Below are 18,210 nucleotides of genomic sequence, written 5' to 3'. Positions count from 1 at the left end.
AGAAAACCTGCTTAGAAGGTGGGGGCTTCTCACAGAAACTCTTAAGTGTGGCCCATCTGTTCACTTAAAGTGAAAGTGTTAGTCACTCAGTCGTGTCCGACTCTTTGCGACCCCATCGGCTGGAGCTCACCAGGCTCCTCTGTCCATGGGGATTCTCCAGGCAAGAATACGGGAGTGGGGAGCCATTCCCTTCTCCAGGGGATCTTCTCAACCCAGGGATCGAACCCAGGTCTCCCACATTGCAGGCAGATTTTTTACTGTCTGAGCACCAGGGAAGCCCTCTGTTCATTTAAGTCTTTTTGAGTTTTCTTTCCAGAGGCTGGAGGAAAGGGAGGTAGGGCTTTGTAATTCAGCCCATTTCCAAACTTGGCAGTTCTCCACTCCATTTGATTCTAGAGGAAATTAGATCTCTCATGGGCAAGTGTCCCACATCCCTGCTTTGCCTAATCCTAGATTTTACGCTATTAATTAAAGTACAAACCAGTGCTTTTCACATTGCTTTGGAGAGGACCTCGGGCTCCTTGAAGTTGGGATGTGGGTTGAGGGGAGTGGCGGGAGGGGGCAGTAGAGGTAGGGTGATGATGAAAGTGAGGAGCAGCCCCCAGGCTTTGTCCCACTTCAGGCTCAGCCATCAGCTTTCCTCTGCCCAGCCACATGGGGGTCCCCAGTTCAGAAACAGCGGTTGTCCTGGTGGAGCTAGTGGCATGCATAATCTTGCGAGTCTGAATACTCTTGCTATTGTTTTTATTTTCCTATAGCACTCATAAACCTACTTACCAAAGTTGGTTTTTTATTTTTAGAAATAGAATATTTAGATGAAGTGGTTGAGCCTTTTCATTATAATTGTCTTACTAAATAAGTATATTTCAAAATCTCTGAGCCATATGAATTGTCAAGTGGTGTTATATTTCTTCAGTGTTAGAACTTCATCCCAGTGAAGTAATTTTCCGAGTTTCTCTCTAGCGTGCACATATTTTTTTTTTCTAGCATGCACATATTTTTTAAAACAAAGAACTGGAGAAATAAAGATTTATTGGCACAGATTCTATGTACTTTAATTCTGCCTCCACTTTTCGGGGACATATGTACATTTGTTGATTCACATTGAGAACGTAGCATCTTGTTACAATCCTAAATCTGAGAGCAAAGGATCCTAAGAGATCATCTAGTTGTTCACTCTGCCTCCAGGAAAAGATGAGAACTAAACCAAGCGTTACAGAGTGCCTGCTTTTCTGCATATAAAGACTTTGGATGGGAGATATCCAACAGTCCCCCTCAGGAAAGCATTTTCAACATCTGAACCCTGTAAGGAATTATAACGGCTTTAGTGGAATTGCAGCAAATGAGTCCAGCTCCTGATTTATACTGAGGTTGTTGGTCCACACTCAGTTCTTATTTCTCTGCATGGATGGGGTGACACCTGTCAACAAGCATTTATATTTTCAATCCTGTGTTTAATTCCTAACACAGAGCCTCACTGCATAGCTCATCAGACTAGAGTATGTTTTAACCCACCAGGACTAGCTTGAAAAGAAAAAAGCAGTGATTCAGTTACGTGTGAACGCTGAGTGTAAACCTTGTCTTTTCTCCCGAATGTCTCACTGCCCTGTGCTGTTTCATCCTTCGATCCTCCCAGTGTCCGCCAACTCCAGCTTCTCAGAAGTCACCCTGGCAGGGTTAGCCAGCAAAGAAAACTTCAGCAACGTCAGCCTGCGGAGCGTCAACCTGACAGAACAGAATTCCAACAACAGCGCAGTGCCCTACAAGAAGCTGATGCTGCTGCAGGTTAAAGGTATTGAGAGCTGAGAGGACCACACGCGACCCCGGGTTTTGTCTGGAGGCCTGAGTTTCCCCCACTTGCCTGACAGGAGGAGGGAATGCACACTTCTGGAGAGCCCACTGGGCACCCCCGCATCTAACCCCAGCTTTGCAAAATCCCACGAGGTGGGAAGCATTCGGCCCCTGAGCTTGGTGATGGGCCTCAGGTCCCCACAGCTGCTGAGCGGCAGAGCTGACTTTGACCCTGGGCCATCTGATCCCAGAATCCCAGCTCTTGCTGCTGCGCTCCTTCCCGTGACCCTGGCCACACACTGCCTGAGGTCACCAGATGCCCCCACGGCCATCAGAGTGTTCGCCCCACTCTCGTCCTCACTGGGGTCAGCAGGAGTCAGGGAGCCAGAGGGAGAGATGGGCGTTCTCAGAGAAGGGAGCGAGGGAGCGCAGAGGGGTGGCCAACACCCTCCCTCCCCATCTTTAACAAGGAACCTTCCCCCGCAGCCAGAGGGCTTTGGGCTGCCCTGCAGTGATTAGCTGCCCTCCAGTAGCACTGCTGTAGATTCAGGCTCAAGACAAGGAGGGCGTATCCTCTGCTTTGCTGGCAGTTTCCAGTATGTGTCTGCACGACCACTGTCCTTTGTAGTGTATTTAGAACACCAGTGACAAGGAGACCCCCTCCTCCATTCCCATGTTGTAGCACCGTGACGGCACTATCGGTGTGACTGTGGGGAGATGGAAACCATTTAGGAGAAGGTGTTGGAAGCTGCACAACTCTGTGCTTCCCTCTAAGCTGGTTTCTCTGTAGACTCAGGGTGTCCAAGGACCAGGAGGTTCTCTGAAGGGCTCTCTGATTGCCCGGCCTGCAAAGGCTGTTAAGTGTAGGAGGTGGGCTAAGTGGAGAGAGACCAGGAGAGGAGTGGGAGAGGGGAAATAGGGTGTTTGCCAACATCCCTGGGGAGGGAGCCTTAATGGATCCACGCGCTGTAACAGGACACCGCTAGTGGTCCTGGTGACGAATCTTGGGACATGCCACCAGGGAAAGTCATCCACAAGGCTGTGACCTAGGTCCCCCGGGTCACGGGAGCTCAGGTGAGCAGAGGAGACTGGTCAGAGGCAGAGTCAGGAGCAGGGCTGCTCTGGATGTGGGGTGCTTCCCAGCGGGTCCTGCTGGGGCTCCTCTCGGGGAGACAGTGACCTCTGCCCTGTGTTCAGGAAGAAGACACGTGCAGACGCGGCTGGTGGAGCCTCGCGCCTCCTCCCTCAACAGCGGGGACTGCTTCCTCCTGCTCTCGCCCCATCACTGCTTCCTGTGGGTCGGAGAGTTCGCCAATGTGATTGAGAAGGCGAAGGTCGGTGTCTGAGGAATGAGGGTAGCTTGGTTCTGCGTCTCCTTTAGACACAGACAGGACATTCTTCCAGTGGCCAGACCCCTAGAGAGCTTCTCAAAGGCTCAGTGTTTCCTTCAAGTGAGAGGGGACAGTCTTCTTTCTTTTCCAGAAAGCCTCTGCCATGAGCTTTCATTAAGTGTTTCAGGGAGATGTTTTCAAAGGAGTCTGAGCTATGCCCCCAGGTTTTAAGCCCTGGTTCATCGTTTCTCCTGTAGAGGAAAGGAACTGACCCATCACTTCCAAATTGTTTATCCCAGGTGCTAATGAAGTTCCTTCTCTGATGTACTGAGTGAGGTTTTAATGGGAAAAGACCAGGAAATGGGTACTTTTTTCTTTTTATTGACTTACTGATTTTTAATTGACGTATAGTTGATTTACAATGTTCATTTCTGATTTACAGTTAATTTCTGCTGTAGAGCAAAGTGGTTCAGTTACATATACAATTCTTTTTCATATTGTTTTTCTTCCCAGGATATTGAATGATAGTTCCCTGTGCTGTATGATAGAACCTCGGTGTTTATCCATCCTACATATGCTAGTTGGCATCTCTAATCCTAAACTCCTACTCCATCCCTCCCCCACCTTTCCTCCCCCTTGGCAGCCACAAGTCTGCTCTCTATGTCTGTGAGTCTTTCTGTTTCATAGATAGGTTCATTTTTTAGACTCCATTATATGACATTATATGGTATTTGTCCTTCTCTTTCTGACTTCCCTTAGTATGATCATCTGTAGTTGCATCCATGTTGCTACAAATTTTGTTTTTTTATGGTTGATTAGTAGAATGGGCGTTTTTACAAAGCATCATGGATGATCTATTGAATTTAAGACTAAGAACTGTTGCTGTAAAGAACTAAAGTCCTTTAGTTACATTTTCTTGACTTTGTAGACAACCCCCAACCAGTGCCCCTGGCCCCCGTGGTCACGAGGTTTTCCTTTCAGACACGCACCATCTCTCTTCTCTGATTTCAGCCTTAGCCCATCCACCACCTGGCCTTGGACTTGTCTGCCCAGTTAACTGTGTTCCTCTCTCTGTTTAGGCCTCAGAACTCGCGAGTTTAATTCAGACCAAGAGGGAACTTGGTTGTAGAGCAACTTACATCCAGACTGTTGAAGAAGGAATTAATACACACACACATGCAGCCAAAGACTTCTGGAAGCTTCTGGGCGGCCAAGCCAGTTACCAATGTAAGAGTTTACCGCATCTCAGAGAAGAAGACTGGCTACTTCTTCTCCTCTCCTCCTTCCTTCTTCCAAACCAGCCGCTCTCCAGTGGAAAACATAACATCCCCTTACTGTTCTTATCCCAAAGCCGCCGGAGACCCAAAGGAGGATGAGCTGTATGAAACAGCCATAATAGAAACCAACTGCATTTACCGTCTGACGGATGACAAACTCGTCCCTGATGATGACTACTGGGGGAAGATCCCAAAGTGCTCGCTCCTGCAGTCAAAAGAGGTATGGCGAGCACTCTGCCTTGGCCCTGGGCTGCCCCGGAAAACAGACAGGAGGTGCCCAGCAGACACTAGCCAGGGTTAGTGCACATCACAGACCAGAGACATCTTGTTTGGGTTTTTTTGGCTGCACCTTGAAGCATGCGAGATCTTAAGTTCCCCAACCAGGGATCGAACCCACGGCCCCTGCAGTAGAAGAACTGCGTTCTTAACCACTGGACTACCAGGGAAGTCCCCAGAAACATCTTTTTAAAGGCTACCAATTTGTGATTTCAAATCATTACTGCCGTCTTAGATGCTAATTGTTGTTTATTCACTAAGCTGTGTCTGACTCTTTGCGACCCCATGGACTGTTGCCCGCCAGGCTCCTCTGTCCATTGGATTTTCCCAGGCAAGAATACTGAAGCGGGTTGCCATTTCCTCCTCCAGAGGATCTTCCCAACCCAGAGATTGAACCCTTGTCTCAAATATCCTGCACTGGCAGGCAGATTCTTTACCACCGCGCCACCTGGTTGCTAATACAGAGCTACAAATGTTCTGAGGAGGGATGGGGCATTGAAGGCTTTTCTATTTGGGACCAAACATAAATATGACTCAGGCCTGTCTCTCGATTTTTGTATAAAAAATATTTTTCAGTCCTTAAGTTTCAGGAATCATAGGTATATATATAATTTTTAGGTTTTCCAAGTAAACCCATAAATTTTTATTTGTCACATATATTAAATATAAATAACATGTTTTTGTTTTTTCTGATAAGTATTTATTAAATATATATTAAATATTTAATTTTATATTTAATATTTTATATATGTTTGTGGGCTTCCCCAGTGGCTCAACAGTAAAAGAATCCACCTGCCATGCAGGAGCCGCAGGAGACGTGGGTTCGATCCCTGGGTCAGGAAGATCCCCTAGAAGAGGGCATGGCAACCCACTCCAGTATTCTTGCCTGGAGAATCCCATGGACCGAGGAGCCTGGCAGGCTGCAGTCCATAAGGTCACAAAGAATCAAACATGACTGAAGCAAATGAGCACACATGCATGCATGTGTTTGTATGTGTGTATACGTGAGTGTGTGTGTGTGTGTGTGTGTGTGTGTGTGTGTGTGTGTGTGAGAGAGAGTATATACATCCAGGACCATTACGTATTCGGAGTGTGGAGAAGAAAGTGGAAGACACAAAGGGACTTTAAATTTCATTGGGTAGAAAAGTATTAGAAGGAATGTCATCCAAAGCTAAACTGATTGTCTGATGTGAATGGGCATTTAAAGAGAGAAACACTGTCACAGAAAAAGAAGTAACCAGGAATAATTTTAATGATAAGGTGAAATTGAGTCATTTGCTTAGTAATTCTACTTAGTTTGCTTAGTAATAATAATTCTACTATTCTTAAGTTGAATCTGGATTGCTGGAAATGAAAAGTAAAAGTCGCTCAGTTGTGTCAGAGTACTGGAGTTCCCTTCTCCAGGGGAGCTTCCCAACACAGGGATCGAACCCAGGTCTCCCGCATTGCAGGCGGATTCTTTACCAGCTGAGCCACCAGGGAAGCCCAAGAACACTGGAGTGGGTAGCCTATCCCTTCTCCAGGGGATCTTCCTCATCTAGGAATTGAACCGGGGTCTCCTGCATTGCAGGCAGATTCTTTACCAACTGAGCTATCGGGGAAGGTTGGAAATGAAGACAGGTATTATTCTAGCAAGAAAGCATAGAACAAGCAACAGGTATAGAAATAAGAAATAGCGTTGTGTTCGTGTATTCATTCAACAAACTCTAGTGAGCCCAACTGCGAATGTAAGTACAGGTTTCTCTCTGCCCTTGAGGGTCTCGGAATTGCAGAGGGCAGAGTACAGTCGCTGGGTCTTCAGGCCACATGAGGTTGCCTGTGTAAGTTAAATGAGTGAGTGACAAGGGAGGACGGAGGAAGACATGCTTAAATAACTCTCATGCCTCAGAAGTGCTACATGGCCTGAGCCTTCAGAGGAGGGGGTAACTTGGGCACTTAGGTCAACAAGACAGAAATCACACCCACGGAGTGGAGGCTGGCTTGGCAGGATGGCGCTGGCTGCCAGGTCTTTTTGTGTCTGCACTGAATGCTCCATTAGGATTTAAATCATCGCCTGTCTAACTCACTGTCACTAGAGACCCTGTCAACTAGAACTTATCCTTGGAGTTAACAGATTTTTCTGTGCCGTTGCCCCAGGTACTGGTGTTTGATTTTGGGAGTGAAGTTTACGTGTGGCATGGAAAAGAAGTCACATTAGCACAACGGAAAATCGCCTTTCAGCTGGCAAAGCACTTGTGGAATGGAACCTTTGACTACGAGAATTGTGACATCAACCCGCTGGATCCTGGGGAATGCAATCCCCTCATTCCCAGGTACTGCCGGGCCCTCGGCCACCACCACCCCCCACCGCAGTGATTAACCATCACCTTTCATGGGTTTTACTTTTCATAAATGATCACAATGCAGTACTATGATTATTCACAAAAGGAACGGTGCTTTAGCTTTTCCCTAACAAATACAGAAGTACGGATGGAGAGGTCGTCTGGATGGTGTTCCTGTTATATTTCATTTCTTAAAGTAAATCGGTACCACCTGCAGCATTCAGGTGCTGTTGTGCCAGATGAATAGCAGTTGTTTAAACAAATGGCTTGCTCATCTGAAAAGCTTGCCAAGTCCTGGAATCCAGCCATGGATCTAAAGCTGTGGAAACCATGCCTGTCTGTCTGGTTTCACACCTTCCCAGCATAGCCCTTGAATTCCAGGATCCACCATTTATTTAGATGAGGTTTTGGCCCTTTTGCTGGGAGGGAGGATGTGGTATTGAAGTAATGACTGTAATTATTTCCTATAGTCTACTGGACTTTATTTAAAGTCATCTTGGCAAATCGGCCAAAGATGCACAAAACTCTCAGAAAGATGATCCTGACCAAAAAAATTCTTACATCCAAAGGATCAGTGTTTTTTATTTCATAACTATCAGGAAAAAGAAGTGCCTTTAAATTATGCCTGCCATATAATACATTAGAAATTGATGCAAATGGCACATTGAAACTGCTTTTTAATGTTTTCCATTGAACTTATATACAGATCTCAACAATCCTACCTAGTTTCCTGTTTTAAAACCCAATTATTGATTTTATTCATTGTCATTAGAGAAAAAATTCAAAATAATGTCAGTGTAAAAAAAAATATAATGCCAGTGTAGGTGAAAAGTTTTCAAATCCTTTTTAAGCACATTTAACAAAATTAGTACTGAAACAACTAGTTTTTTTAAGAACTGAATCTAAGACAAAAAGGAAATTTACTTGCTATAGTAAAAGAAAAAAATACCAAAGCATAAAATCTGTATGATGGACAGTTCGATCATGACATCATCTGAGATCTGAAAATACAGAGGAGTGGGCATCTCACCCGCTGGCTCTCAGTGCCTCTGAGATCAGAAACACTGGAGGAGCTTTGAAAAAAAAATGCATTTGGTGGGCCCAGCCTGGGAGATGTGTTTTCAATTCAGGTGGGTGGGGCTTGGGTGTCAGCATGTCTTAAAAGTTCCCCAGGGATTTTAAGGTGCAGGCAAAGTGAAGCACCCAGCCCTTCTTAACAGACAGGAGACTGAAACCACCGAGGCATCATGACTTCACCCAGCTCAGACCCACGAGTCAGGACAGAGGGGAGGGTTACCAGCTTCATGCCCTCACACTGCAGGCCTGCTGGCCGTGTTCCCTGGCTTCACAGTATCCAAGATCAATTTCTAAGCTGAGACCAAAGTGCTCATTCTATAAGCACCTTAGCAAGTCTGCAGAGTGGAATTTAGATAAAAGACAGTCATTCAGCTATTTTCTGTTGAGGACCATAGCCTTCAAGGTAGTCCTGAATTTTCCATAGTTGCTGATATTTGGTTCCTGAAGTCCCACTAGAGTTCACAGGGGAAGTGTTTGCATACAGTGCCTCACCCTTTCGGGTCCCTTTGAAAACAGGCAGCCCCTTGGTGTGCCTTAGCTGTGATCCCAGAAACTGTGGTCTGGACCAAATAGGACGTGATGAAGCAGGGGCCACCACAGGACCCAGGAAGCACTGCCCTTCCATCTGATGGACCAGTTCACAAGCCAAGGCTGATTAGGAAGGATGAGAAACACCTTCACCTTATCCTTAGGGCTCACCCTCTTCTGCATGTCTTTTCTCAGCTCTACCTATTTCTAAGTTAGCTGTGTTCCAAGCTCAGTGCTGGATTCTGAGATCCCAAGACAGTACGGACCTCCTGACTGGGCTGGGCGGCTTCCTTTCTCTTTTCATTGTGTTCTGCACACCTGCTTCCCATTCAGTGACCTAGACGTAAATGTGCACAAACTCACTCTATGATCTATGAGGATATGTTCATTTAGGGAACAGAGGAGAATTTGTTCCTGGAGACTGCCAATCTCCATTGTGACATGACTTAAAAAGAGAACTCAGGGTGAACACAGATCCCTCCATCTATTCATGAACTTGAAGGAAACATGCTGAGGCCCTTTGGATGACCATGGGCAGAATAAAGCAGGCAAGAGAGACACGCCTGTGACTCCTGCCTTTGCTGAACTCCCAGACTAGCCCATTGCCCTCAGGGACCCTGACATGAGGATTTGCTAGAATGCAAGGCAAGTCCAGTCCTGAAGTGGATCATGTCACATTCAGGCACATCAACTCCAAGGAAACAAAACCATGCAAGGCTTCAGGCTAAAATAAGAAAATGTCATTTATCGGGTCACATCAGTGAAAACAAACCATCCACTCTGTATACTGTTTATGTGTTTGGTTTTCTCACTAGCCACATGTGCTGGGTTTGGACTTCTTAATTTCAGTGTGACTTATTTAATCTTGGTTCTTTTCCCATCCACTCCTCCCACCCCACCCCCACCCTGCAGAAAAGGACAGGGGCGGCCTGACTGGGCAATATTTGGGAGACTTACAGAACACAACGAGACGATCTTGTTCAAAGAGAAATTTCTTGATTGGACGGAACTGAAGAGACCTAATGAGAAGAACGCCAGCGAACTTGCACAGCACAAGGTATTCAGGATGATCAAGCCCCAAACCTCAGGGCTCGGTTTGAGTCCATGCCAAAGGGGCTTGGGTGCTAAAAGCCCTCCTGGGGTTTGCTAGTAAACCAGTTTCCAGTTACATTCTGACTCCAGGAGGTGAAAATTGCTGTGTTTCCACCTCCCGGTTTATAGGTGTCACATTCAGTCGTGGCTGTGAGTCCCCTAAATGCAGCCTTTCCTGAAATGCTCTGGACAGCCTCAATGCCATCCTCTGAGGGTATCCCATCACCAGGGAAGCAGTGATGCTATAGCTGCAGATGCAGAGGCAGCTAAGCCAAGCATGTCTGCGTTCCCTCCTAGGACGATGCCCGGGCGGAGGTCAAGCCTTACGATGTGACGCGGATGGTTCCGGTGCCCCAGACGACAGCCGGCACCGTGCTGGATGGGGTCAATGTGGGCCGAGGCTACGGGCTGGTGGAAGGGGACGACCGGAGGCAGTTTGAGATCGCCAGCATCTCAGTGGACGTCTGGCACATCCTGGAGTTCGACTACAGCAGGCTCCCCAAGCAGAGCATCGGGCAATTCCACGAGGGCGACGCCTACGTGGTCAAGTGGAAGTTCATCGTGAGCACTGCAGGTCAGTGAGCGCTTCTGTGTCCTCCCAGCCCCGCCGTGGGCATCGTGGCTACCAGGTCCAGAGTGAGTGTGTGTCTGCCCCCAGCTGCCGGTGCAGGAGCCAGTCTAGTCAGTCCTTGTGAGAACCTCGGGGATAGATTCTTAACACCTCAGCATGGCTAGCATCCCTGGTGCTTCCCTCTAGTTGCCTGGCATGGTAAGGTTTCCCGGCCGCCCTTGCCCCCTCCCCTGCCCCATCCCCAAAGGTCTTCTAGAAAAGCAGTGATTTGCCTCTATATGACATTACTATTTACCCCATGGTTGGATGCTGCTGAAATGGAAGGAACACACAGCCAATGGTTCAGAACTGAAATCAAATGGTGTCATCACAGTCAATCCATGCACAAAAAGATTTATTCAGACTGACAGAAGTATTTCCTCCAAGGCTGAGAGTCCTAACAGTGCTCTGTGGATCTGGCAGAGTAAATACATGGTCCCACCTCCCCACGGATCCCACAGCGCTGTGCTCGTCACGCGGCAAAAGAACAAAACACTCCATGGCATGCTTTGCACTAGGCGGGGTGAGGGCGGAGAGCGGTGGGCTGGGGAGAAATAATCCCTTTTTCTTGCCAAGCAGCAGCCACAAGTCAAGTGATCCAGTGTCCCTCATTCCTATGCATTTAGAGACAGTTCATGTCACAACCTGATGACTCCGAGTTTCACTTGCCAAGGGAGTTTAGTCACCTCCTCCTGGCCCTCTCACCTTCCGGGTGTGGCTGCCCCGCCGGGCACAGGGCGGAGGCCATTGTTGGCTTTCAAACATCGACTTAATTTATCCGCTATACGTCTGTTACTCAACAGGTGGCATTTACCGAGCACCAGCTCTATAAAGAGGACACGTTTAAAATTTATATTATTGAAGTATAGTTGATCGACAGTGTTGTATTAATTTCTGCTGTATAGCAGAATGATTCAAATATGTATACACACACACACACACACACACACATTTTCACATTCTTTTCCATTATGGTTCATCACAGGATATTAAATACAGTTCCCTGTGCTGTACAGTAGGACCTTGCTGTGTGTCCTTCCTATATGACTGGTTTGCCTCTGCTGGCCTCAGACTCCCAGTCTGCCCCTCCCCACGTCCCCTCCCGCTCTGGCAACCACCAGTCTGTTCTTTATGAGTCTTGTTTCTGTTTTGGAGACAAGGTTATTTGTGTTGTATTTTATATTCCAGATACAAGTGGTGTCATAGAACATTTGTCTTTTTCTTACTTAGTATGATCATCTCTCCATCTGTGTTGCTGCAAGTGGCATTCTCTCATTCTTTTTTATGGCCGAGGAATATTTCATTGTGTGTGTCTTTACGCCACATCATCTTTATCTATGCATTTGTCCATGGACATTTGGGTAGCTTCCATGTCTTGGTTATTATAAATTGTGCTTCTATGAACACAGGGATGCATGTATCTTTTTCCATTATGTTAACAGTTTTTTTTCTGGTTATATGCCCAGGAATGGAACTGCTGGATCATATGGTAATTCTTGTTCTAGTTTTCTGGGGAACCTCCATACTGTTATCCCCCATGGTTGCACCAACTTACATTCTCACCAACAGTGTAGGAGGGGTTCCCTTTTCTCCACACTCTTTCCAGCATTTGTTTGTAGATTTTTAAATGACGGTCACTCTGAATGGTAAGAGGTGATACTTCATTGTGGTTTCGATTTGCATTTCTCTAATAATTAATGATGTTGAGCATCTTTTCAACTGCCTACTAGCCATCTTTATGTCTTCTTTGGAAAAATGTCTTATTTAGATCTTTTGCCCATTTTTCAATTAGGCTGTTTTCTGTTGTTGAGTTGTATGAGCTATTTGTATAGTTTAGAGATTAAACCCTTGTCACTTACATCATTTTTAAGTATTTTCTCCCATCCCATAGGTTGTCTTTTCTTTTTGTTCCTTGTTTCCTTTGCTGTGCAAAAGCTTTTAAGTTTGATTAGGTCCCCCTTGTTTGTTTTTGCTTTGATTTCTATTGCCTCAGGAGACTGACGTAAGAAAACACTGTTGTAATTTCTGTCATAGGATGTTTTGCCCATGTTCTCTCCTAGGAGTTTTATGGTATCAGGTCTTATATTTAAGGAATAAGACAATTTTTTAGGGACTGTGTGACTGGACAGTCATATGACATAGGACTGGACACTCAAGACCGCTTTTCTCCCCAAGGCCTCCCAGCTTGGAGGAAAGGCCCCAGACCCAGGGACCCTACAGCCTGGGTCTGAATATTCTCAGGGGCCACTAGCTGTGCAAGTTGGGGAAATTTACATAACCTGACTGAGCCTTGGTTTACTCACCTGGCAAATGGAGATTGTAATACCCCGCTTGCAGGGTCCTAGGATCAGGTATGTGGGATGTTTAGCACATTGTTGACCTTCTCAGCATAGCTCCTGCATTGAACTGGAAGATGAGATACCATGGGTCCACCCCCAGTGATAGCAGTTCCCAGAGGGTCTCTGTTGTGGGTTTAAACTCTGGGGTGAGCTGCCAAGTTGGACGCTGAATACTCATCTGTGCTGCTTGGCAGTTGAGATAATCAGCGGGAATTTAGTGGGAAAAGATCTACTAAACTTCGATGTTGTGGACGTGGGACCAATAAGAAGCAACTTTCAAGAGCACCCGCCATCCTCAGCCTTAAACGTAGAGGAAGGGAAGGGGCTTGTTGTTTTACAAAACCAGATGGGGGAGCTGCTGTCTGAAATTTACTTGTCTCCTTAAGAAATAATGGTCAGTAAATGGATGACTAAGACTATATGAAAATGAATTTAAAAAACAGATATTAGATTTCTGAGAGGCCCCCCCTAAGAAATGCTGATGTGACCTGGGCAGATATTTTGTGTTTCTCCCCAGTGAACACAAGGTACATGTCACAGCCAGACCCTGCAGCAAGCACCTTTATGGACAAAGTGACAGCTTTGATGAAGCCCAGCTGCAGAGGATTAAGGGAGGCCGGACAGCATTCAGTTCCAGGCTGTCCCTCTGGGAGCAGAAAAGCACAGCCAAATAGCATTTGCAGCTGCTCTGTGTTCATCACAGAAGCCCTGGTCCCTTGGTGACAGCTGGCCCAGTCCCCACATCTCTCAGGCCCACAAGGGCTGCACCTGCAAAGGGGGTTGAATTCAAGGCGCCCTTCTGGGCAGGCCCGGCAGAAAGCAGCTCCTGTGATGCAGCACTGGTGCCCTCTTGGCTGACTCTGGGCAGTCTGCTCCCTGGGACGTGAACTGTGACACGGGAGACCGGAGGCCCCAGTGGTCAGTGTCCCGCCCCAGATGCTGCCTCAGATGCTGCAGGATGTGGCTCAGGTTCCCACGGGGTCAAGGAACAGGCAACTTGGGGTACCCAGTGATGCTGGGTCGGGCCCCACTGGGGCCCCATGCAGGAGTCAAGCTCCTAATGTAGGAGGCTGGCTGCAGGACCACGTGCTGAGCAGTTCAGTGGCTGAGCACCACCACCTGCATTCTGTTACTTCTAAACGCAACTCCTGGCAACGACCTTCCTCTTGGAAGCAGGTGGATGGCAGCATGCAGCGACATGTTACATTCAGCCTCGGGTCAAGGCTGCAAAGACGACAGTCCAGGAGCTCTTAATATAGAGCTTAACTAATACAGCTTAACCTTCGCTAAAACTAAAAATCAATACATGCATCAAAAAGTAAGTTGTACACAGGATTAAATTCGGGGTATGCAGAAGAAAATTGCAAGGAAAATCTGTGAAAACTTTTATGGAATATTTTTAAGGGAATATAGTCCTATTTTAGGTATATGTAGGCAAGGCCATTTTAGAATGTTAGGGTGCAAAACATTGATTATTTAAATACGAACATATATATTTAACAGACTGGTAACAAATTCCAAGACGTGTAGACTGCTGTGATATCTTTTAAGCATATCTCTCCCTAGTAGCAGTCTAGCTGATTTGACTAATTTTCATTGCTTTGAAGAGTGTGGGATTGCTAAACAAAGAGAACTTCTGTTCCTACCTAAACTGGCAAAACTTTCGAGTGGCTTCCAAATTAATTGTGGATGTGTAACATCTATTCATGGGGTGGTTCCTATTTGCTTGGTGCACCGAGAGGTACACAGACTTGACAATTTCAGGTTCACAGTGGAAGGTGCGAAGGCCTGCGCTTGGTCAGAATCCTTTAAGAATTATCATAATCATTTATGAAAGCTGTTCGAGTACCTTGATAAAAAGACCGAAAGAAGTCACATAAATATGGCCCCTGACCCCTCAGAAACTTGGAATAATTGAGCTTTCTTCTTACCTTCAAACCTTAAGACAACTGTGATTTTGTCATTGAGGCTGGAGTTGAGAAAAATGGAGGTCATATAGAACCCCAGAGAGTCCAATTATTATTTTTGGTATTTTTATGTTTTTAATTTTTTATTGGAGTTTTATAGCTGCTTTACAATGCTGTGTTAGTTTCTGCTATTCAGCAAGGTGAATCAGCTCTATGTGTGTGTATATCTATATCCCATCTTGTTACAATTTCCTTCCCATATAGGTCCCCACTGTGTAGAGTTCCCTGTGCTATACAGTAGGTTCTCATTAATTACCTATTTTATACACAGTACAATATAAGTGTCAATCCCATCCCACCCACCCCTCCGTTCCCCTTTGGTGTGCATGTGTTTATTCTTGATTTTTAACATACATGGGTGTCACAGGCACCTGCATCCTCCCTGGGCTGATCCCACCTGGGACCACGTGGGCATCTGAGTGGGGATCTTAGTCTCCTGACGTTACTCAGCCTAGAGCGCTCTGCCTCTTGGTCACGGTCATTCAGGCCTCCCTTACGCACCTCCTCCGAAAGGCCTTCCCCACCAGACTCCAGCATCGCTCAGCCTGCTCCCTGTCACATCCCTTGTCTTCTCCTCTCAGTACTGACACCCTCTGAAGTCATCTTGCTCACCATCATTGCCCTGGCACACAGTAGGTGGTCAGTAAATATTTACTGAACAAACAAACGAGGGAGTCTGGAGACAGATCTCTTCCTAAAGGTAACGGTCTGGGGTCTGAACTACTGTCTGAAGTGGCCACTCACCCAGATCACTTTCCGTGACTGTCCCTCGCGGGGTCCGCGTTCTGTGTGCTGCGGTCTCTCCAGTGCCCATGAGGTCCTGGCAGTGAGACGAACCAGCCCTTCATCCTGGCTGCACCCCTGGTGGCAGGCATCACTTAAAGCCCAGCTTATTTTGTGAAAGTGATAGGTCTGCAATTTCTCTCCCACTTCTGACATAACTTGGAGACTTCAAAGTGTTTTTTTTACTAAATAGTCTTAGCAGATGACATTTTTTCCTTCGTGCTTAAAGCTGGCCCAACCGTTGTTTACAGTATCTTTTCTCCACCAGCGGATCGTCTGCCAAAGGTTGGTGAAATATGGAAATTGAGCTTGTGTCAATCGGGCGCCCCGGGCCTGCTCTGGCGTCCACACTTTTCTGTTACATACACCCAGATGGCCTACTATCTCCCCAGATGATAGGTGTTTATCTTGGGGTATCAGGAAGGCCTGGAGATCATTTTCCTCCAGCTTGGGGTCCATTAGCTGGAAGAAAGGTAGTTTCTCTCTCTTCTAGTGGCCAACCAAGATCGACGTTCCCTCCGTTGTAAATGACTTCTCCCCAGCCCTGAGCCCCAGGGCTGCGCCTCTGCTGTTTGTCCTCAGAGTCTGGAGGCCTGAGCTACACACTGGCTCTTCTTGCAGTTTATCCCCTGCTCACCCCACGCTCTGCTGTCCTTTGTGTTTGCAGTGGGAAGCCGGCAGAAGGGGGAGCACTCGGTCAGGGTGGCTGGCAAAGAGAAGTGTGTCTACTTCTTCTGGCAAGGCCGCCAGTCGACCGTGAGCGAAAAGGGCACATCAGCCCTGATGACGGTGGAGCTGGACGAGGAAAGGGGGGCCCAGGTAAGTCCCAGAGGCAGACGCGTGGCAAACCAAGGAGCACGTGATTCTCAGGAACAAAGGACAGCATTGTCCAAAGCCTCCTTAGTCTTGATCCGGCTTCTCTCTATTTCAGGCTCTGTCTCCTCTTTCATCACCTCCCTGGCCAGGAAGGCAGACCTCTTACAATATGGCCTTAAAGTATATCTGCAAATAGTAAATCCACAAAATTAAGTTTAAAGAGCCCGTGAGCGTTTTTTTTTTTTCATTTAACTGATCATCAAGGAATTGTACATAGGACAAAGATGCCACTTTCCACTCCTAAAATGGCAGAAGTGTTTTAAAAGAATGGATCCAGGGCTGGTAGGGATTCAGGAGGATGGGTGCCCATGCCCGCCCTTGCTGGGAAGTATAAATTGAAACAGCCACCCTGAAAAGCAGCTTTGGCTTAGGAACCTTAAAGTGTTCACACACTTTGATCATACTCCACTTACACAAATCCATCCTCAGGAAATATCAAAGATGGATGTAAAGACTGAGTCTTCCCATGGCCTGCGTCCCCCATGGCAGCCTGGGTGATTTTTCTAGGACCCATCAGATGATGCCCTGCCCACTCTGTTCTCCATCACACCCAGACCACCATCTAAGGGTCTCCTGGTGTCAGTCCTGCACCCTCCCAACCTCCCCCGTCTTGTACACCTGTTCAGACCACTCCCACCTTTTTATGGTTCCTCCCTCTTTCTGCCCACTGCAGGGCTTTTGCACTGATTTCCCTGGCCTGGCACTTCGCTGGGAACCTCACACAATTTGGGTTTCTGTCTGGATGTCACCTCCATGTGCTTTCTCCACCTTCTCTTTCCCTTTGTTTTATTTTTTCACAGCACTTACCCTGACGTAAAAGGATGGTCACTGTTTACTTATTCTCTGTCTTCCTCTATAAGCATCAAAGAAATTATATCTATCCTGGTCTTACCCACCCCATAACCCCAGAGCCTGTGTGATGCCTGGCAGGTACACTGCCCAAAGTCAAACGTTTTGAAAACATTCCTTTTTAATGTTTGGATTATCTAACCTCGGGTCCCTTCCTTTATTATGGGTAATTAAGAGTTGATTCTGGTGTTTCAGAGATCTTAGCATCCTTTTACTGTCTTGGATGAACAGTTAAGAAAAACATCAGGAAAGAGAGCAGAGATATTTTCTCCAGAAACAGATCCACAAGCACTCAGCCTTCCAGGTTCCTAAAAACCAATCCTCTTTCCTAAAAGTATTTAATGCATATTTTTTATTGTGGACTATATTTTCCACATAACAGCCGTTCATCACTGAAAGCTAATTTATTTCTTATAGTGGATCATTTAAACTGCCTTTTTTTTTTTGGCGGGGGGTAGAGGCCATAAACAAATGTTTTATCATACCTTCAAAGTCATCCTTAGGGTTTTGAGTCTTAATCCAATTGGAGCATTTCATTTTATATCAATCCAATGGGTGGAAAATCACTGCAGAAACAGAGAATCACTGGCACAAAATGGCGCTTAATGATGCACAATAGGCCCTGAGGTTGGTAACTTACAGTGAGAGACACTTCCTACCTTTCAGTGCTGCCCAACTGCCAGACTCAGTTAACAGTTTTCTGTTTAAGGGAAAATGTCTTTGGCAAAGTGAGAGTCAGCTGACTCAACCCTCGGTTACAGTTACTATGTTGCATCTCACGCTGATGGGTTAACAGATGCGCTGACTGAGGTGTCCTGGATGACAGGCCCTCTGAGGGGACCAGAGGCTGCAAAAGAGATCGTTCTTTTCCCCAGAAACATTGAGTCAGTGCTCATTCTCACTGCTGCGAAGTTTTATTAAAAACAAGTTTAAATGAATCACATTATATCCCTATCACTGAATATCAGAATTCATGCTTTAAAGGACTTGTGATGATAGAAAAACACTAACTGAAGAAAATCAGGGTATAAAAGCAACATAAAACAGCAATCCTACTTGGAAAAATGTACACCTGAAAAGTACTTTGTATCAT

The 18,210-nt window shown here is 46.4% G+C and overlaps 1 protein-coding gene across 9 annotated transcripts in view; it reads left to right on the top strand.

Moving 5' to 3' along the window:
- The window catches only part of SVIL (supervillin), a 254,554-nt gene that overhangs the window by 225,611 nt on the left and 10,733 nt on the right, over positions 1-18,210 (top strand). For all 9 annotated transcript variants that reach the window (XM_065921232.1, XM_065921239.1, XM_065921238.1 and 6 more), the window contains 8 exons: positions 1,637-1,792; positions 2,989-3,125; positions 4,202-4,349; positions 4,474-4,619; positions 6,812-6,987; positions 9,514-9,658; positions 9,991-10,267; positions 16,060-16,211. In XM_065921232.1, coding sequence (XP_065777304.1) covers positions 1,637-1,792; positions 2,989-3,125; positions 4,202-4,349; positions 4,474-4,619; positions 6,812-6,987; positions 9,514-9,658; positions 9,991-10,267; positions 16,060-16,211 — 1,337 coding nt within the window. The remainder of the gene's footprint in view (positions 1-1,636; positions 1,793-2,988; positions 3,126-4,201; positions 4,350-4,473; positions 4,620-6,811; positions 6,988-9,513; positions 9,659-9,990; positions 10,268-16,059; positions 16,212-18,210) is intronic.

Source organism: Muntiacus reevesi, chromosome 2 (genome assembly GCF_963930625.1).
Source record: "Muntiacus reevesi chromosome 2, mMunRee1.1, whole genome shotgun sequence".
In the NCBI taxonomy this organism is placed as follows: Eukaryota; Metazoa; Chordata; class Mammalia; order Artiodactyla; family Cervidae; genus Muntiacus; species Muntiacus reevesi.
The sequence above is the reverse complement of the archived record's forward strand: the minus strand, read 5'-3'. Positions and strand labels throughout refer to the sequence as shown.